Source organism: Puntigrus tetrazona, chromosome 7, assembly GCF_018831695.1.
Source record: "Puntigrus tetrazona isolate hp1 chromosome 7, ASM1883169v1, whole genome shotgun sequence".
Classification (NCBI taxonomy): domain Eukaryota; kingdom Metazoa; phylum Chordata; class Actinopteri; order Cypriniformes; family Cyprinidae; genus Puntigrus; species Puntigrus tetrazona.
In genome coordinates, this window is record NC_056705.1 from 339015 (window position 1) to 361152 (window position 22138).

The 22138-nt window shown below is 39.1% G+C and overlaps 1 protein-coding gene and 1 long non-coding RNA gene across 3 annotated transcripts; one reads left to right on the forward strand and one right to left on the reverse strand.

The window, feature by feature from the left end:
* Positions 1 to 810: 810 nt before the first annotated feature.
* Positions 811 to 19318, reverse strand: tnfsf10l (TNF superfamily member 10, like). Its single transcript, XM_043244534.1, has 5 exons — positions 18937 to 19318; positions 12929 to 13078; positions 6452 to 6488; positions 6141 to 6242; positions 811 to 4037 (listed from the first exon to the last, which is right to left on the reverse strand). The coding sequence occupies exons 1-5, from the start codon at positions 19132 to 19134 to the stop codon at positions 3583 to 3585; spliced, it is 942 nt and encodes a 313-aa protein (XP_043100469.1). The 5' UTR covers positions 19135 to 19318; the 3' UTR covers positions 811 to 3582.
* LOC122348726 lies at positions 13085 to 16538 on the forward strand. 2 transcript variants are annotated; one of them, XR_006251365.1, is made up of 4 exons: positions 13085 to 13411; positions 13504 to 13632; positions 15223 to 15334; positions 15443 to 16538. It is a non-coding gene; the product is annotated as an uncharacterized LOC122348726 (long non-coding RNA). The 2 variants fall into 2 exon arrangements; XR_006251364.1 differs by having other exon boundaries at positions 13085 to 13632.
* Positions 19319 to 22138: the final 2820 nt, after the last annotated feature.

Consider the following 22138-nt stretch of genomic DNA (forward strand, 5'->3'; position numbering starts at 1 on the left):
TAGATAGCGAATATATTCATAAAATAACAATATAAATATGCTTTCCACTTTAATATCAATTACAATGTAATGTATTCCTATGATCCTCCAGCCTTCAGTGTAGCTATCAGTATTAAAACTTTTAATTGAAATACATTTTTTGTAACATTATAATTCTTTACCGTCACATATATAAATACAAACACATGCAAGTATAAATTTAGGGCAAAAATTATATATATATATATATATATATATATATATATATATATATATATATATATATATATATATATATATATATATATATATAAGATAAAATAAAAGAATATAAATGTATGTACCTGTATATATTTCATAGTATATACTGTGTATGTATTTATATATACATAATAAATATACAATGTTAATCACGATTAATTGTTTTTATTAATTTGAAAGCACTAATTAAAATTGTAATCTTTTTTTTTTAAATGGAAATGTACTGTATATGTATCTGATATGTACTTATGTTTGTATGAATGTGTTTGTATATTCAGATTTAATTTTGTTTAAAAATGGAAAAGAAAAAAGAAAAACTTAAAAGATTACAAGACAATAGGAGTCAATGGGAAGTCCCCACCATGATAGAAAAACAAACATTTTTAGTGTGTGAAAACCTCTTTTGTGTACGAACACCATGTGTGTTCGAGTGGGTGGGTGAGCTGTTGTATTGTGTGTGCAAGTTTGGCAAAAGAAAAGGAAAACAAATGCCATATAATTCATGATGGAAGTTACTGGCCTGGGCAAATGCACAAGCTAGCAATTAAATGATCACACTACAACCCACGATTCATAAAAAGGCACTTTAATTGTTGAAAATGACACCTCGAACTTATGCTTTAAGGACACAGGTCAGACATTGTAAAATGATACAATAAAGAAGGAGAGAGTCTGAGAGATATCAGTACATTCTTACCAAGATGAAGACGCAACATTGGTAAACAGTGCATAACATCTTTTTTTAAAATGAGAAACAGTCCCACGGATTGGTGGTCAGAGAATTTAACAATCCCAAAGAAAAAAAGAAAAACACTCTCACTGGAAAAGGAAACACAATAGTCTTTTTGTTTCAACTGACAGTTCATGTTGCTCACTGGATTTCACTGTTCGGCCCCGCTCTATTTTTTCACAGCAGTCCCGTAAAATCTCTACAAAGCTCTGTGAGATTTAAAGTATGCAAACCATCACATCCACAGAAACCAGTCAAGCCTTTTAATTAAAAAACACACACACTCACGTAAATACGCACCTAACATACATTTGTCTTCTGTGTTCACATTGTGGTTCTTTGTGGTTCAGAGGGCAAGTCCTGCTGTAATCTGTCTAGATCTGCTGGAATTCAGCCATATTTCTCTTTCCAGGCCACCCCTCACCCCACTATGACCCCCACGTTTTACAGATAGGTACATATTTCAACTTGTATACACATGTGCACACTCACACAAGACCCTGGGCGGGCCGGAGCAGATTGACGGGGATAATGAGCTCGGTCAGTGCCAATTGGTGGGATTATCCAGACTCCTTTGGGGGAAAAGTTAACCCAAAATAAAAATTCTGTCATTTGCTCACCCTCGTTTCAGTATAAACCTGTATGACCTAGTATCTTTCGCAGAATGAGACTTTCCAGAGTCTGGTGGACCCCACTGACTTTCACTGTATGAACAAAAAAAAAAAAAACACTGAAGCATTTTTCAAAAAAGTTCTTTCGTGTTCCACAAAAGCCATACAGGTTTGGAGCGACATTAGGGTGAGAAAATGACAAAATGTTTTTGCTAAGCGGATGATGTACGAGTTCTCACTGGGCTGCAAAATGATGCGGTTAATGATGTGTAATTGATGAGGTCATGTATGACTTCAACACTGATCTAAAACATACTTTGAACCTCCCTTAACATGGTAAAAGATTGGTGCCGGTCTGCGATCAGTGCATAGCGACAACCCAAAGGCACTTTTACATACAAAAAAACTTAGTGGTATCTAACGTCACATTTCCTTATACATAAAAGAGTACCCTTTGTGAGGAAATTTTGGCATTGCGGCACATATACCAGTCAAGAGAAATGAGTTTGCCCCAAATGCATTAACCTGCTGAGGAATAACTTGTTCTCCCCTTCTGGATTAAATCAGCATCCAAGTTTCTTAATCCATACAAATTGCAGATAAGAGTCAGATGTTATGAAGTTTTGTAATATGTGGCATAACTAAGATTATGTCCATAGCTAAATGCCACAAAGAGTGTTGGTTCTTTCTGTATAATGTGATTTAAGGCACTGTCTTGGCAGGGAACCCTTTAGCTCCCTGACTTTATCAGTAAAAACCGGGGCAGAGTCCAAAGAAGAAAACATGCTCATGGTTTACAAAGAAACCCAAGCGAGTGATTGTGCTCGCTCTCAGAAACACCATTGTGACAGCACTCAATCATTTACAGTGGAAAGTAATCACCCCCACCCTCTCCTCCTTCAAAAAGTTTTCCCTCAGAAAATAAAAATACAGGCTTATATTGAGATTCACAGCGCCGCTTCCTTTGGAGAACGTCACAGCGTTTACGTTTACAGCGGGAGGCTCGTTTTGACGGATTTTCATGGGAGAACATTACATTCATTTCCAAACCTTGCGTTTCTGAATTAAATACAATTATATACACAGGTTGAACGACCAACCACACAGAGAAAGAGAGGCACTCGGACTGTTTTTGTATGTGTGTGCAGCAGAAACAAAGCATCATATAAATGCGACATTTCAACAAACCGTGTAGTGTTTATTTAACCTTTCATACGGCCGGCACCACGTGAGCCGGGAAGCACGTGTCTCTGCGCGTCCCTCCCTGATATCATTTCCTCCTGCAAACCTGGACCAGACAGCAGAGGGAGACTTGTAAAAGTGATTTGTATCTGAGACGAAACGTACGTGTTTTATCATATCGCTGTGTTTTGTATGTGTGGAAGCCATAAATACTCGAGAATGGGTGTTCTTAAATGCGATCTGTGCGACAAGCTGGATTCCTCTGTGTTTATGTGAACGTTTTTAGGTCCTTTTCTTGTCCGGGCATGTTGCTCCGCAGGTCCGACAGGACTGGGAGAATTCCACAGTCCTGCAACCTGCCAGGATGCTCCTTTGAGGCTGGTAGAGCTGCATACTTGCCCTCTCATCTTTCTTTCCTCCACATTCCCGCTGTCATCTCTTCTCATATCTCTGTTTTTAAAACTCTTTTAGATCCGCTGTACGCAGAAATATTCCCCTCCAGCGGACGAGCGTGAGTGGAGTTCACACGTCAAACCCTATTCGCCGTTGGCACTGATTCACTCTGCGTGAGTTTTTGTCTCTCCTGTTTTGCTACCGTTTTGAAGATTCACATCTTTGATGTGATCTGTAAAAAATATACATACATTCCTCTGTCTTTAAAAGAAACAACCTTGTCCGAAATGTCTCTCATTCACACATCCTTCACATATTCAGAGTCTTAAAGAAAGGAAAGCTGAACGATGAAGTCTTTGGGTCACAGCCCCAAAACGATCCACCCGATAGGTAACCTAGTCCCGGTTTAGCTCCTCTGATATGCTCTTACAGGTCCAGACGGAAAGCTCCGACGTAGCTAGAAGAGTCCTCGCCGTACACCATCGTGGGAGACGAGACAGACACAAAGACCTCGTCGCCCGCTCGCAGCTCAAACAGGCCACCCTGGTACACCGAGTGAAGGGCGTATTCTGCGTCTGGAGCCCAACATTTGGTCCCCACTCCTTTGAGGAGTTGAATCGGCCTCAGGTAGGAGGTTTTCTTATAGATGCACTGAACCAGCTGGTGGCTTACGCTGTTCTGATCGCCCTCGCTGGGAGAGGGGTAACGGAAGTACACCTGGGAGTACAGGTAGTAACGACCGTCCTGTGGCACGCGGAGGCGTCCGTTGGCCAGCGTCATGTTGTGCAGATGGGCGCCAAAGCTCTGGTTGGCCCAGGAACGTACAGGGTGGCGACAAGACTGGTGCAGGTCTGCTTGAGGAGAAAAGTATTGAGCGCTACCTGAGAAAACGGAAGAAGATGGACTTTAGGTTAGCATGAATCACCATTCGCAACCCATTTTACTTCTGCCAAGTATGTGTTTTTGAGTGAAACAATTTGATATACAACGCAACCAGTGATGTTATTGTTTACCAAAACTTAAACGAATAACTGAAATGAGTTGAAGTACTAAAATGACTAAAACTTAACTTGAAATAAACCACGAAAAAAACGAAATACAAACAAAAATTTAAAAATTTAAAATTACACATGTAACAATAAGTATTATAATGCATTAAGTGTGGTTAATATTAGTAATGAGGTGCATTGCAAGGCCTAATTAATGCACTAAAATTGCCAATAAATCATAACTGTATATCAATTTTGTAATTTGCTAAAGATTACAGTCAATGGTGCTAAAACATTATTTGTGTTTTAAAGATGGATCATTAAAGGCAACCCGAATGTGAAAATGTGTAAATAATTTATCACCCACCCAAAAAAGAAAAAGAAAATCAGTAGTAAAAAAAAAGAGTTTCAGACAAGAAGCAGGTGCTGATTAAGGCAAGGCACATAATTCACAAGGTAAAAGGGAGGAATGAAAGATTGGTGGGTTGTCTTTAGAGTACAGGAGAGATCAGAACAGGAAGGTATGGCTGTACAGGAGAGGAAGTCACGAACAGAGTGAAAAATCGAAAGACTGGAGAGGAAGGGAGGCGTAGAACACATGGAGGAGCAGGCGGCATGTTCCTCAAACACAATGAGCCACATTCCTCAAAGAAGATCAATAACACGCTAGACCTGCTCTTTGATTTACTGCTTCAGAAAGTTTTAAAAGGGCCGTTCTCCTGACAAAAGTTCATAAAGGGAGATACACACATGATGTACAGATGTGTAGGAAAGCCCACCGCTATCACAGCGGTTAATATAGATGTTCTCATGGATTAAACAGTTTCAGCTTTTTGAAGTTAATGACATGTGCAGTTTTCATAGTGTGTGTATGTGATCCATCATCAAGCAGTGTGCAGACAGGTTAGTGAATAATGCATGCACGTGTAAAAAATAAAAACACTCCCTTGCACTTTAGTGGTCAGACTTGCGACTTGTGCTCCAGAAACAAAGCTGGTTTGACTTGGTTTCATTTCCTTCTGGGATGCGTGACTAAATAAATCTAATTTTTTTCTGGCACGCACACAGTAAATAGGTCTTTGATCCGAGTAGCTATATTAAAACTTCAAAGCAACAGACAAGATTTTGGGACATTTAGTGATATTGTTTTACTGTAGCTAAATAACTAAACAATTTCAAGCTGTTATATAATAAATATGCAGCTGTTTGCCAGGCTTTTTTGACATAGCGAAGCTCTGCCTCTGCCTGGATGGATGGATGGATGGATGGATGGATAGGTCTTATACAAGAAAGGAACATGTGCATGTACGATACCGCTAAGAGTAATGGCTGGAATACACTACATGACTTTTAAAACCTGAACAGATTTTAAAACACTAGACATCATACATTTGGAACTTTGTAAATGGTTACAGAGAAAAACTGGGCATTGTCAACTAGTCTAGACTACAAATCAGGAAATAATTTGGGGAAAAGACATGTAGTGTTTTGCAGGCTAAAATGTGTTTATTACTACATTAAAGACTCTTTGTTTTAAATCTTTGATCTAAATACTTGGCAAGTAACTATAATAAAAAAATGTCTTATGCGTATAAAAATGGCTAAAATTTAAAAATGCTAAAAACTGTGAATTAAAACTGAAAATATAAAACGATATTTAATAGTTAATTCAAAATATGAATAAATACTATTATAGTAAATAGATAATAAAAGAGCACTGAACACAAGAAAAATGCAGGGAACGGCGTTCATAAATCTGAAAGTGGTTGGATTGTAAAAAGATGGGGTTTAAACATAAATCTTTTTAAAAAAGAGCATAAAAACTAAACTAAATAATTAAAAAGTAAGCTTTACGGTTACATACTCAAGTTGACAAACGTGACAAATTTTTCTATTATTTATTTATTTATTTATTCCTGCACTATTGATCAGTGTTTGTGACTCTAAAATGTGGACAACACACACACACACACACACACACCGACAGAAGCTCACCTTGCAGGCTGCTGAGGGTCAGGTGGGCTGATGGTCGCTGTGTCACTGTGGTCATAAACTTTGACCCTGATGTATTATATGAATGTGGCATGGCTCTTGCTTCTGATGGAGAGACAGACAGTAGACAATAAGCACATTGAAATATATCATAATATTTTTTCCTGGTGTTGCGCAAGACATTTTAATCTGAACTGCCCTGTATTCTGGTGCAGTCTATATTTGTTATTGTTCCTGGTGTTTCTGTATCACTATGCTTTAAGTTGTCATTGTGATTATGCCATTTAAAGAGAAATGACTGATCGTATACTCACCGTGTAAAGCCTGTTTGGAGATGATACTGTCAGTAACCTGTGGCAAAAAAAAAGTCCCATTAGTACAGTGACGTGATGACTCTTCAAATTCTAGATTGTTAACAGGAATGTGAAACTAGATGATTCAGTTTTATGAGTGTGAGTTTCCCCCTTTTTGGCTTTTGTTATTTTGTCTCGCAGGCAGATAACTGTGGTTAAAGTTTACCTCAAGTTACGAAACAGTAACATAAGTTAATTGTCCATTTTATTACAGAAACACATACAAGTTTTTATCCTTCGAAGAAGGCAGTTTCTAAGCACAGAAATGATCACGTTGTGTTGCGCTGGTGGGTGAAAACGGCTAAGAATAGTTTTTAAGGTGACCTTTCTCAAGGGCCGGTTTTCAGTAGTCTGTGACGGCCATATTTCAACCAGTCAAACCCCAGCATCCAGATCATTAGTCCCACCGGTCGGGTCTTGAACTAAAAACACTCTGATTACTGGCTCATTTCCATCGCCTCAGGCTAGCCTCAGCTCTGGGATTTTACTACGTTCCAAACACCGTCTGATTTACCTAAATGAAATTAACTGAAATCTCTTGATGATTTGTTAAAAATGCAGTCAGGGCCTGAATCGTCGTATTAAAACCATTCAGCGAAAAACCCCACATCAAAAAAAAACAGGGAATTTCATCACGTGACCCATAAAGTCGATCAGATTTCAGAAATCTACTACGTAACAAGCCAAAGTTTAACCCAACTCCCTCAAGCTGGTTTTGACCTCTCCGCACATTTTCCTTCCACTCTTCTTGAATAATTGTTGGATAATGGTTAAATGCCACTTAAACACCAGAGCTACAAGAAATATAAAGTCTGACATGTAAGATTTACAATATATGTTAGTGCATAGAATTTATGGTGTTTTGCCTGTCAGTACATTAAGTTGTGTTCCGTTGTTGTGTATTACTGTCTGTGTTAAAATGTAAACGGCTTTTTAAAGCAAACACACTAATTTTAGCTTTCTGACATGGCTGTGTTGATAAATCAACAAATGACTGATTTTTTCTTCGTAAGGAATAATAGCTTATTCCCTTCTCTCTCTCTCTCTCTCTCTCTCTCTCTCCCCAGCCCCCCTCTGTCTGGCATCATCCAAGAGTGAGTGTGTGATGGAGTCTCTGTTGTTCTTGGCGCTCTCTCTCTCCTCTCCATTCATCAGACAGCCGAGCGCCTGCAGCCTTTATAACGTGACATAATCTCACCCAGGCCACAGCAGAGATGGATTTCTGACCAAGGCTTGTACTTTTTCACCATAGTTTCTAGTAAATGATCCTGAAATCAATTCCACGTCTCACATATGGAGCAGATAAAGGGCTGTTTTACTAGCATGTTCTTGTACATGCAGCATGTCATACAAGAAAGGAAGGATGGACGGATAGATAGATAGATAGATAGCACAACATCCTATAGGACTGTACGAATAAATGAAGAATCCAAAACCTATAGGAATTTTGGTTTATCCAGTAAAATCTTTTGGGATTCTTAGTTGATCCCATAAGGATTCCCTCATATTGTTTCCCATTTATGACAGGAGTTCCTATAAGAATCCATCACACCGACTTTTTCTGGTTAATGACTCAGTGAGGCCTAGTTGAAGTGAGTGCGCAATCTGTTTTCTGAAAAACACAACATAGTTCAGAAGGTGGAGGGCAGAGAACAGGCCCATACAAAGACCTCAACAATAACAATAAACACACCCAGCGTTAAACCTTTGGCCCCTGCACACGCGGGCCAGAAAAGGCGAACGGCCAGGGAAGATTTTTCCTCCATTCAAGGAGCAGGAAGCTGGTGAGTGCATGCACACAGCGTGCAAAGAAAGCCATTAGCGTCCTCTCCAGCTGAGCTCAGTCGAGACGGCAATCCAATACTTTAAAACAGTCGTAAGTGCCAGAGTTTGCTCTGTCGTTGAGATTCTGAAGCACGGCGCGTTCCCTTCCTCCAGGAGGATTATTAATAAATAACTGTTGCTTTCCTTGGGGCGTAAAGCAGGGCGAACAATAAATCTCAGAGCGCTAGACTTTGCTCAGTGTGACTCAGGTACACGGCTAATAACCCACACAGCACTGATAGACACAAACACACACACACACACATTATAGTTAGTGTACACACACTCTCCATTGGATAAAATCAGTGCACGCCTGTTATGGGTCTTTAAATGAATGGGGTGTGTGTGTATGCTTACAAGTTGTTTCCTGCCATTCTTGGCTGCCGTCTGAGGTCGGCCCCATTCCTCTGTCCCCCGGCCCCCTTCACGTTCCACTATAGAGCACAACAGTCTGACCTTAAGCACTATGAGAATTCATCTCTCTCTTTTTCTCTTTCCCTCCCCCCGTAAGTCTGCATCTATTCACCTGGGGTGGCTGCTCCAGCTGTGCGTAAGTTACAACTCAGCTTAGTCGCAGCATTAATGAGAACTACATTACAACCATTACCATTATGACCATTACACTTAAATCAAAAATAAGACTTTGTATGAACTAAATATTTATGAAATCCTCTGACCAGGAGTATGTAATTCAGACGATCTGCCAGCAATATGACAGACTGATTGGATTATATCAGTGAGAGTGTAATTTGTGTGACATATATTTTGTTTTATAGTTTGGGGTCAGTAAGGATTTTGTAAAATGCTGTTTGAAAGATACCTCTAATGCTCACCGAGGCTTAATTTATTTGATTAAAAATACAGTGCAAAGAAATATTGTGAAATATTGCTACAATACGGAGTAAGTATATTGCGTTTTAATATATAATTTATTCCTGTGATTCAAAGCTGAAACCATTCTAAGATTTGATACATCAGAAACAGAGTTGATTATTATCAGAGTTGAAAACGGTCACGCTGCTTAATGTTTTTTGGAAACAGTGATGCTTTTCATGAATTTATTTCAATGCCAAAACCCTTTTGAACATTGCTCATCGCTTTGTATTTTATTTAATGCATACTTGCTGAATAAAATGATTACATTCTTAAAAAACAAGCATGTTAAGACAGTCATCTTGGTATGTCTTTCCAAAATAATAAATATATAGGTATACAATACTTTTTTTCATATATTAGTATGGATCTGTTTAATGATTTATGTATCATATTAATTATAAGTATTATGTAAAATTGAAAATTAAAATGAACTTTTTGGATTAATTTATGAGACTGCAAACTACTAATGGTGCGTTGAAATTTAATAGAGATTCAAGCTACTAGAGCCCTAGTGTGAACTTTATGGCTGTATTTAGGATTTAAGTGGCTGGTGCAACCCTACCCTGCTTTTTAAAAACAGCAGTCAGGATTAGTTGCGTTTGTGACCGTCTTCCTTCTCTTTCTCTCTCTCTTGTCAGGGCTCTGTGCCACAGTGACACTTAATGGGGTGTTAAAGATGTGACAGACTGTCTTCCGTCTCTCTTTTGGTGTGGAGAATGGGCTTGAAGTCTTTTGAGGCTTTAAACGCGACTTAATCTCTCTCTCTCTCTCACTCTCTTTTTTTTCTTTTTTTAGGCGGAAGGTCGTTGCGGAGCACTCGCTGAAATTTGACTCTAAGTAATACCAGCTTTGAGAGCTCAGCGCATATTTGGCAGGAGGCGAGCCATCGTGTAACTCCACGCAGAGCAACATGAGAACACCGACCGGACCGGCATTTATTACTTTATTAACGTTTTTTCTCTCTTCCTTTCATTTCACCCTTTTTCACCCCGACAAATCTCGTGTTTGCTTGTTATCGAACCCAATCCGCATCCACAAGCTTGCAGATTTCTGAAACAAACAATACATTAATCCAGAGAAACCGCATGTAGTAAAACCAACCGCACCATCGAATACACAGTCCTTGAGCTATGATCTTGCAGAAGATAAAGGTTAGAGGGCAGACAGAGATGGCCTTTGTGTTTGTTCTGTGGCTGGCGGAAAATCTTGCGGCTGGCGGAATGCCCCGAGTATGATCACTGCTTTCATCGTAAATCTGTTTCAGACGCCGGTGGTGATGCAGCGCTGCGGATGTGAGCCCCGTAGACGAGATGCTTCCTCATCTAATGAGTCATTAGGAGAATCCGAGACAAGCGGAGGACGGGGACAAAACGTCCCATTTAGCTTTGCGGGAAACTGAGGAGGGATTTAGGGATATTGAGAGGACTCAAGTGGCTGCTGCGGGGTCCTGTTCAGGTGCAGGTTGAGCATATAATATTCCTTGGAATGCTGATATCATTTCTGGGCTGGATCGTATCCATTCTGGCCGAGATGTTGTAGCGCTTTTTTGATTTGTTGAGTTGCATTAGGGTTGCTGCATGTGATTCTCTGCGGACGTGACCATCTGTTTGGTGAATTAACTGAACTCTTGCAGGGTTCGACTCTTGTTAGCCGTGCAGTCATTCTGCATTATTTGTTACACCAAGGCCCAAAAAGAGCCACGGAAAGTCAGGGAGCTGCAATGGTCAGCGGTTAGTGTACTGCACGTCTGTGAGCTCGAGTGTGTGTGTGTGTCGAGTCTGGCTAAAGTCGAGAATCTGGAGGACGTCAGATTTTTCTTTTTGCTTTTTTTGAGCCCTCCATAATAACTACCAGGTGTTCTGGCATTCTCTGGTTTCTGAAGGCCTTCGCATCAGAAACATGCATTTCCTTCATCTCTCTTCTCTCACACATTCGCTGCGAACGCTCTCTCGATCCTCCTTATCCTCTCGTTCTTTTTCTGTGTGCTTTACCTCTGTGCTGACATGAAGCTGGAAAAGAGCCCGAAGCCTTGGCCTGTTTCTTCCTCCGTGCGTAAATATCTTCTTTCTTTATCTAAATCTGAATCTCACACTCTTATTCGTATTGACGCGTGAACATAAATGCAAACAAATATGTTCATTTTGTGTTTTGAAACGCATATACTCATCGAACTCCTTACATTCTTTTTATTTGGCAAAACTCTCTATTATTTGTTTACTTTTTCCACTGACCAATCCTCTTAGCATGATCAGGGAATTCTTTAACACGCCATAATTGCATCTCTCAGAAGTGGCGCATGTGTTTTTAATTATGAGGCAAATGCCTCTGTCTCTGAGTGCCAATAAATTGTTTGCAGCCTCACTCAATTAGTAGTGAAAGATTTGACGGTACGCACGGGCTGTTGCGCATAGCGGCGGGAGGGAAAGGGGTAGGCATGCTTCATAAAATCTGATAACATATTCCCGGAGTTGAGGGACTTGAGTAAACAAAGGGGTGGCACGGAAAAAGAAGTCGTGACACTTTCACCATTTCGAAAATTCAAAATGAACCCTATTTACTTTCTAAACAAATGTTTCCTGGTTTTATTGTGACTGATTCATTGGTGTGGGTTGTTCCAAACAAAGCATTTATTTCTCCTTTTACTTTTCTGTCAATGCCATGTAGCCTACTGGGAAATGTTAACCAATAGCAAACTAGCTATTTATTCAGACTCCAATGGATAAAATCAAGTAGAGATGAACAATTTATCAGTAGCAAAACGTTCGAACGCAATGTTCTGATTATTTTTTAAATTATGTAATACTGTGAATATTTTAATTTTAGACAAAATAGAAAGTTTGCCTTATATAATAGTGTTTAAAATTTGGAGGTTAGTAAGTGTTTTTTTGTTTTGTTTTATTGTTTTTTTTAAATAAATGTTGTTCTTCTGAAGTTCATAAAATGTTGTTCTATTAAGAAGACTGATTTTCACACAAGTAGCATATTAGAAGGATTTCTGAAGAGTCGTGTGAGTTGCCATCACAGAAATGAATTAAAATAGAGTTAAAATAGAAAAGAGTTATTTTTAGATTAGATTTAACAATTGTAACTTTTTATCTCAGGCTTGGTGAGCATAAGAGATTTTTTTTTAATTTACCAACCCGAAACATATAAACGGTACTGTGATAATGTAAATAAGTGTTTGACTTTACTACTTGATACTCTACAAGTCTAATCACACCTTTAGAATGAGACTTATTTAAAAACCAAGCCCTAGGCTTTCAAACATGTCAGTTTTATTAATGTAACCACCACTGGAAGGCTGTGAGGGGAAAAAGCTCAACGCTGAAGGGATAACCAGCCACGCCAGGGGAAAACCAAGCCATTTCCTTCAAATCTGAGCTCTGACTGCTAGACTGGTTCATGATCGGGACAAGAGGGTGAGTCACCCTCTACAATGCTGCATATACAAGCATAAATGCTTGAAAAACTCTCCCATGACTCAACCATCCACTTTTCTTCCCTAAGGAGATTGTAATCACTTGCCAGGACACATTTATGGTAATAGCAAGTTGCTTCATGCTGTAAAGAACTTCACTTCAAACTGTTGTCTACAACTGTGCCCACGTATTGAAAAGGCAGATGATGTTCTCAATAGCTGTTATTAAGACACGGCTTGCCTCAACAGATGTCCCAACAACTGAATGCAGAATGTTGTGCAACCAGTAGAATTGTGCAGATATTGAGAAGTGAACTTACCTTGGAAATATAGGCTTTGATACCCTCGGCTAGCTTGATGCAAGGTTCTCCAAACAGTTGGGCCAGGTCTTCGGGAATATCCCGGTCTTTATCCAGGGCATTGAGTAAGCCCAAGCACCGCAGCTCTTCTGTAACCCCCTGATTTTTAACCTGCCGATAGAATAAATGTTAAATAACAAGCCAAAATAAGATGCAATTGGAAACAGTACATTTAAATATATGGTTTGAATGTAACGTCATCCCAAGGAACAATGAAAAGGGCACTTTGGTTTAGGAAGCAAACTGGGGAAAAAAATCAACAGGGAGCATGTTCAATGAGGAAACAATCTGCTCAAGGCCGGAGTGTAGGCTGAAGATCAAAATGAGGGCATGAATCCCTTTTGACCCTTTCCAGGAAAGTAGATGAGAACATCTGCAATGGGGTTTTCTATGGAAAGCCAATGGGGTAAAAGTTCTGCTCAAGACCTTGAGCCAGCTGGAGAGGTATGTCCTACATAATGAGGTACTTTCAAATGACCTTGCTCTGAAACCCTTGCTCTTATTTTCTGTCCCTTTCTCTCTCTTTCTCTGTTTAGAAACCCGGAGCCTCTCCAAGAAATATGTCGCCAGTTAAGGATCTTTGTGTGTAATTTTGAAGCCTTGAGTCATGGTCCGCCAAAGCTCTTAATGACTCTCCAGTCGCCGGCGGAGCGTGGCAGCAGAAGGTGTGTTTCGTTAATTCTCACCGCGTTACGGTTTTCAAAGCGAGCCAGGCAGGTAATGAGGGTCCCCCATGTTGAGCAGTGCTGCACTCACAGGAACAGATTAGAACTGATCTGAGACTACTTTAGCGATTACTTATTTGACGGCACAAATAAGGCTAGTCCCGGTCCTGGAAGGACTTACGGGATTGGGGCCAGGCTCCTTCATATGTGTTGACCGACAACCCGTTTGTGGTTTTGTCTCATGAGTACGCTTGGGCTGGTTCTGGATCAGAGAACATTAAAACGACTATAAGCATCAGCAGAAAAGTACATTAATAAGAAAGGCTAGTTTGGTTATAATTTAATTTGTTAACTTAATTAAATCCATTAGATTTCCATACAATATGTCAGAAGTTACTGTTATTATGATAACATGGATGAGGTTCAAAATTGCATATGATAGTTTTGAAAAACACTGTTAAAAATGCGTTAAAGCTACAAACCAATCAGTAATGTCTTTAATTCATGTTGCATATTTTCTTTTTGTAAAGAAGTAAAGGTTTAGTAAAAAAAATCCTTGAAGAGAAATATACACTACTGTTTAAAAGATGTAGAGGTAAGTTACAATATTTTTTGTAACAATGTAAAGTCACTTTTGATCAATTTAATGCTCCCTTCTTTTAAAAAATGTCTTGCTGAGAGCAAACCTTTGGTGAAAATAAAAATTATTTTGTGAAAAATAATTGTGAATAGTGAACTTTATTTTATAAATGAATAAATTCTCTAATAAGCACCGTTCATTTTAGTTCATAATGCAAGATTTTGAGCACTGTTGTATCTGATGAAAGTTATATTTACCAACTGAGCTATATCTGAGTTTCTATTTTCACAGTGAAAATAAAAAAACACCCACTGACGAGCAACGATTTGATCATGAAAACCCAGTTACCTGATGCGTCATATCTTGTGCTTGCATGTACATGTTCAAAACCTTCTTAACTGTAAACAGCTTGTCGCGTAAGTGCCTACTTCCGCGTATTTCCCACTTAGAAATAGGTCAGTCACACGTGCCCTTGATGGAATCTAAAGCAATGTCCAGGGTGTGGAGAAGTGTGAGCCAGAAATTGATCATTTGTCATCATGAGTTACACCAAATAAATTCAACAACTCTGGGTCAATGCTTCTACACCCTAATACATGTAAACTCCCAAAGTATTGCTATACGTAATGGTTCACAGATGAGTCGACTCTGAAAAATCATGTAGCTCAAAATGCGCTAAATTAAGTAAAGTCAACATAGATGGTGGTATTGAGTCAGGAGTGGCGCTCCGGAGGGTTTCTGATCCCAGAGAGGGCAGCAGGAAGTGGGGAACAATGCTTCAGTGTTAGCCCTCATTTCTGTAGCTGGGGAAAAGAAGCCACCACTGAACTTTCTGCTTCACTCCACATCCATTGCTTTTTTGGGAAAGGATTAAATAAGAGAAACCAGGCGTGTAACTTAAATCCATGCCAGGGGCTCTATGTCTCCTCATCTCACTATAACGTCTCACCCTTCCTTCTCACTTCTCTCTTTTTTCGGCTATTCCTCATCCATGTGTATGTTTTTTCTAGTTCCCCCCTGCGGTCTCAAAGAAAGGAAAGCAGCCTGAAAGTTGGTCGTGATCTAAATGATCTGCGAGGGCTGAAGCGCTGCAACTTCGGACGACTTCCCAGAGGGCAACAGGTTTGTCTAAGCAGGTCTTCAAAGGAAATTCCAGCCAAATATTCAATTCGTGCATTTGGCAAAGAACAGACTCTGAGGAGATTGTTCTCTTTTTCTTTCCTTCTCCAGAAGACCACACAGAAGTCAAAATCTGCATTGGCAATAGAAAGCAACGCTGTGGCCTTGAGTTGACTAGTCTTTAAAAGCAATAAATCATGTCACTTTAAGAAGGGAAACCCCTTCCTGAGCAGATTTAGTTTTTTATTTAGACTCAGACAATGAAAAGTATGCAAACACATTCAGTGGGTGCTTTCCTCGCAGTGAAGGCTTTCTTTAAAATTAGCGCATGACTACAAGTGAACCTTGATACAGGCGTGTGACACAAACAGAGTTAAGATCACTGACACAGTGCATACTCAGCATGCCATTGGGCCTCAAGCATGCACCTGTACGTACAAACATTTGACTTTACAATGACCGGTGCCATTATGTGTGGCAAAAGCCCCAGTTGTCAAGGGTAACAATCTTTTTTTCTTATAATCACCTTTGTCTTGGCTTCTCTCATTGGATCATAAATCTCTGGTAAATGGCCAATGAAGACAGGCCTTATTAAGAGTCCATTGTGATGCGTTTTAAAGCCCTCTGGGTGTTCTATGAAGTCTCGGGCCATCGCCGTCCCGTTCTGCTCTGTCTGACTGGATGTTACACTTCTAGAATACTAACTATGTGCCTGTCAGTGGACCCCGGCTTCTTTCCCGATCCAAATGGGGCCCCAACAGTCGTCTTGCCCTGCTAGATTATCTAAGTACTTCTGAGAAGCAGGATTTGTTTTTTTTTTTTTTTTTTTTTTTCCTCCAAACGTAATTAATACAGAAATTAAACATGACACGGACAGACTGGAGTAATTATGAACTTATTTTAACTCAAGTTACTTGACTTAATAGCGAGTTTTAGCCTCCTTTTGGGGCTAATCACATCAGAAAAGTACTTTTTACGTTAAATTTGATTATTGTCAAATAAAGGCTGATACTTTTCACTCTTCCGAGTTTAATGGTGCTAAATGAGGGAGTTGCATTGTTTATTAGCAGCCCTGTTGGTGTAAACCGAGGCTTTGTTTGTCCTTTCAAACTCTGATAATGGGGTAAAATGAAGGTGTTTACTCGTCTTTTAGGACAACACTGTGAGCATCCCATCTGGTCAGTGCACCAACAGTGAGCACAGGATATTTATGTTAGTGCTGAAGAATGTTCATTAGGCAACAGCTGTGTGTGTGTGTGTGTGTGTGTGTGTGAGAGAAAGAGAGAGAGAGAGAGAGAGAGAGAGAGAAAGCCACTGCATATGTGCCTTTATTTTCAGCACATTTTCACTCAATATCTCACTATTCCTTTTTTCCTTTCTTGCTTTTTCAGCATGTCAATGTGTTGAATTGATAACTGTCCTTTTGGAAAAAAAAAAGATCTTTAATCCTTCAGCAAACACCACGGTGTTGTTTAATCCTTAAAAATATTTTCCTAAGGCTTTTTGTTCATGTATGACTGAAACTTCATCATAACCAGGGCCTCCGGAATAAGCCACCAGATATTTCAAACCCTTCTTAGATTTATTAGAAAACTCTGCGTTGCACAAGATTTACACAGAGAAGTGAATCGTGGCTTTGCCTAGTTTAATTTATTGTGGAACGATGAAAATAAAAAGCTACTCCGTTCTCCCTAATCAATTTAATTGCAGGACAACAAATTATAAAAAGGCTTAAATATCTCAAAGTCACTTTATATTGGTGAAATTTATCCAGAGCTTTGTCTTCTGTCAGTTTTGTATTTAAGGTTGAACCAGTCTGTGTAACACTGGAAACTATCCATGCCTTCTTTGGGCCTGGCAAACATAACGTAACTTGAATCCGCAAAGAATTATCAGAGAAAAGCAGCCACAATTAGCTGTAATTATACGTTCTACATAAAAACCATAATATTACAGTGAAAACGAGAGGGAAAGACAGAAGAAAACTGAATAAGAATAAAGGCCGAACATGAAGGAGAGGGGAAAACAAGAGGGTGAGAGACTGAGACGTTGTGGATCTTGGCAATGGAAAATGTCACAGGGGGTTTGCCATGGGGAGCCGAGAGGAGACACACATTTGCTTGCAGGGTATTGCTTTACAATGAATTTCTGGTATTGTTGATGAGAGGCCTGTCTAGAACTGCATGTATACCAACGACGTTTGAGGGGAAAAGGAGATTGGAGCTGGTCTGAAGTGCAAACCTTTCCAAAAGCAGACACCATATGCTACGATGACCCAGCACCACCTTCCAGCTTCGTCCGACACCTAATCTAAATGGATTTTGTCAATAGTAGTTACTTATAAATAGGTCAACCGTAACTCTGTTTAATTTCGATGGTGACAACTTGCGTGGGAGCTTCTGCTGTTATCCTCCCTGTTGTGTTTATAGTCTCACATTGTGACCGTGAATTAACCTCACTTTCTTTTTTCCAGAGGTAGAGCGTTTATTTGAAACAATCCCTTTGCTCAAGTTGGTATCGTTTTACAGGCTTGCTGATCGAAGGGCAGCTTTATATTGAGAGCATTACAGCCCTGTTAGCAACTTCATATACGTACATACATATGTATTCACTTTATTTTTTTCACATTTGACTTTTTGATCATTTATTAATATTTAACCAGGTTTACAGAACCCAACGTCTCTTCCTAGGTTTTTCAACATGATTAGCTTTAATAGATATAGGTCAGAGTATAATTAAATGCATTCGTTCGGCGCAAAAAGGCAGCGCTTAAGATATATTAGTTGTTTTCAAAATTATACTTATCCATTAATCTTAACATTGTGAAGATTATATGTTGCATTTTATGGCGTTGGTGTGTTTCAAAACACACCTGTTGTTATCTATTTATTATGCTGAACTATGACATCTAGACAAGGCAATAAAACATGCATATGCACCTTTGAAATGTTTCCAACATTATACATTGTTGCAAAACATTAGGTCTTCCTTGTCTCTGTCTTTTGGGCAATGAGGTTTTTGTTGTGCGCAGTTTTGTTTGTTGTTATTTTTTTCTGATAATAATCTGATACTATTCACATTGTCTTTAGAAATATTTTACAAGTATGTTGCATTGGACTTTTAATAGGCATAATTATAGAAAATAGGCATAGTATTTTTTTTTTTTTTTTAATAAATTATCCACAAAAACACATTAAAGGTGATTTTGAATCTTCTAGCAGTTTGACTGAATCATGCTGATAGTCTTTGATAGCCTTTAACGCGTTAATCCGTACAAAACAACAAACTGTCAGATTAAATGACAAGAATTAAACCATTTCCCATCCCAGTCCATTGGAATATAAACTGTTATTGGATCTGCAACTTGGTAAAAGTTTTCCTCTGCTATAAACCGTGTCTAAAAACTTAATCGGCTGCCTAAATTGACAGCATTTTGCGGCACCGGGGTCACGGGAAACACTAGTAAACAAGCTGTCCATGCAGCGCGCTGTGTTTCGAAAGCGCAGTCGCCCCAAACGCGCCTGTGATGCCCAAAAAATACATGCACGAAGATCGCCAAAGTTTAAAGTCACGGGCTATGCCAGAATATAACCAGTTCAGCTTACCTGCGATAATGACATGTTTAAGTAGACAAAGAGTCCGGTGGTCGAAGCGATCTGCAGCACAACTACCACTATCACCACCATCGCGATCCATAACTTTGACGGCGACTCTCGACCGCGGCCGTTCGCCGGAACCATCATGTATGTGGTGGACTCGCTGCTGACCGACCTGAAGTAATCCTGGTTGTTCTGAGTAGCCATGGCATTCCTAAGACGTGAGTAGATACGCGGTTAGTGACAAACAAATAGAAATCAGCAACGGGACGGTGAATAAACTCCTTCTTGTTGGCGCAGAGCGGCCGTGGGAGGGTAGAGTCTGTCCCACACTCGCATGCAGTCACTAATGCTGGAGGACTGGGCTGTGTGTGTGTGTGTGTGTGTGTGTGTGTGTGTGTGTAAACGCCGAGGGGTTGAGTCTCTAGAGTGTTTCAAGGCACACTTAACTAATGACTTCATTAACGCCTTTCCTCGTAGTAGATATCACACTGAGAACATCTGCAATATGAACAAATAAATGTTTTTAATATTTAAAATATCATTTTAACGTGACATCATATAGCTACTAAATAACATTTGTCACAATCTCCCAACTTTTGACAGAGAAAAACCTAGAATGATCTCCTTCCATGCTAAAAAACTAAACAAAACAGTGGTTCCCATCATTTTTGAGTTGCCTATCACATTACTCAAGACCCCAGGACTTTGAGAAGTTGTTTAATGATTTAATGCGTGAGAATTAAAGATACATTTTTGTTTCGTTATTATGGGTCTACCAACTTTTCAAAACTGTAAAAATGCATATTCTTATGGAGCTGTAAGATTGTATTAATATACACAACATTTTGAGGTCTATAAATCGCGCTTTAAAAAAATGGCCTACCTCATAGTCCACTGTGTTTTTTTTTACCTCTAGATCTCAAGAAACAGTACAAAAACCTGATACTTTAAGAAGTTTTGAAGAATGTTCCTACAGTTCGATCAACTTACCTCAAACACAGCAGGTTACCGTAAAAACCACTGTAACAGAGAACACTATTTTCATCACGCCCGGTTTAACAGGAATTGAGCAGCTATTTATTGATTTATTTATTACGCTATGTAGGCCTATTGTGAGCGCTGCTAGTGAACGTGTCTTTCATATACTCCTAAACATAAAGTTATTGCATATGGTTCCGTGAAGTAAAAGCGTTCTTCATATTATTAATGAGTGAACAAATTATAGTATTTATGAACTGCAAACGCTTCTGCTTCGAAAATGAATAAATTATAAAAATAAAATAAAAGATAATAATATAACTAAAAATATGGGTAAATTACAATATGAAATCTTGATTTGTATCTTTTGTTATTACTTATTCTTTTTTACTTATTCTATTTTTTTTTTTGTTATCTTATTTTAAATCCTTTTAAGTAAACTTGAGGCCCCCTTGGAAGTTTGCTGGGGCCCCCTGGTGGACCCTTCTCCCTGGTTAAGAATGCTTGGTTTCAGTAAGCCTACGCTGGTTTGTTGTTCTTCCCGTTTTTAAGTAACCCCCCTATAACTATAAACTTTGATTTAAGATGTTATTGTGAAACAGGGTAAAACCTCTAGTCTATATTTATATAACACTTTAGCTGTATTATATAAATTTATAGTTAGTCTTAAAAATTAATGTTAAACCTGGGCTTTACATATATTAGCAAACTGGATTGCTTGTGGCCTGTGTGACTGAGATCAACAAGATGACAAATGCAGGGGATCTGCCTTCCTGACACTTTACCTTGTTTGTGTAAAGGTGAAATATATTAAGAAAAAAAGGAAATATGACCTAGTGTACATCTGACTAAAACCACTGAAGATGGAAGACTTTGAGTACGTCTAATAAATTACATTTATCACTGGCATTCTTCATTCGTTTTGAACATTCCAGTCGTCTTGAGATAAACGGTCCACAGTAAATCTGAAGGGACACGAAACATCACTCCTCTCAACACACTGTAAATATATCTGCAGCCTTTCTGTCTGTTTTATCCATAAACAGCAGGAGACGAGCATCGTGTGTGAGCCGGAGCGTGTTTGTCTATACTAGCATCATAGCGGAGATGGAAGACAGATGTCTGATGTCAGATGTTCGGTTGGTCGAGGCCTGTGGTCAGCTGGAGAAACCAACCAGACAGATGCTTGCACCAAACAGGAGATCATCGCGGAGCTCGGCTATGGAAGGGGTGAGCAATTAATAGATATATGTGAGACATCTCCTTAGGGCCGGATCTCTCACGTCTGCTACTGATTGTTTGTAAAAACAGTTAGCGGTGTCATTTAGTGTTGTCAACAGATTAACTTCCTAGAGTAGTTTTAAAATGTAGTCATCGCATTTATTTTCTCGAAGACTGGTCTTAACTCTGTAAAGTCTGAAAAGTAAGACACAGTGGTACACGCTGAGCTATACAGAATCACAATACATCAAGACAATTGTTTTGTGTTTTTGCAAGATTTCTGAAATGCTATGCTTAAGCAGGCATGCAAGACATTATCTAATTAAATATGCACTCATTTGCATACATTTCCCGAACACTGATTAAAGTCAGGTTCAAAATTCGTGTTTCTTTTTTGCTGACATACTACAGTTTCTTCACTCCCATCGGTTAGAAAATACTTTCAAAATCTAGAATAAAAACTTTGATAAAATGCTATATAATATATACAAATGATACACCTCTGTAAAAACATTATTAGTATAGATAGGAATAAAGCAAAGCGTTTGGTGTGCTACTGAAGTGCAAAAAAGCTCAGTGTGATTTATATTTATAGATGGAGATGGATTCACTAGTCTGAAAGAAAGATGACCAAAAGTGACAAAATGACCAAACGTGCTTTGTCCATGCAGCGAGAGTCATCTCAAAATGGACAAAAACACTTTTGAGCCAATTTTCAGAAAATTGTCCTGTTTTCCCCTCCTTTTTTCTTTTGCAGAAAGCAAGTAATTCAAACCAATTTGGATCTACAAGAGGGTGAGTAAATGACAAAGAGTTTTTGGTTTTTGACTGAACTATCCCTTTAATGTAGCGTGACATGCGTTGTATCACATTACAGACTGCAGATCACAGAGAAAATGTCGTGCTTTACACGTGATGACCTTATAGTCATAATAGATAGGGCCTACAAAGAGTGAAGCTGCATACGCGTCCCTATCCTCCAGAGCAAACACGTTAAATGTACGGTACT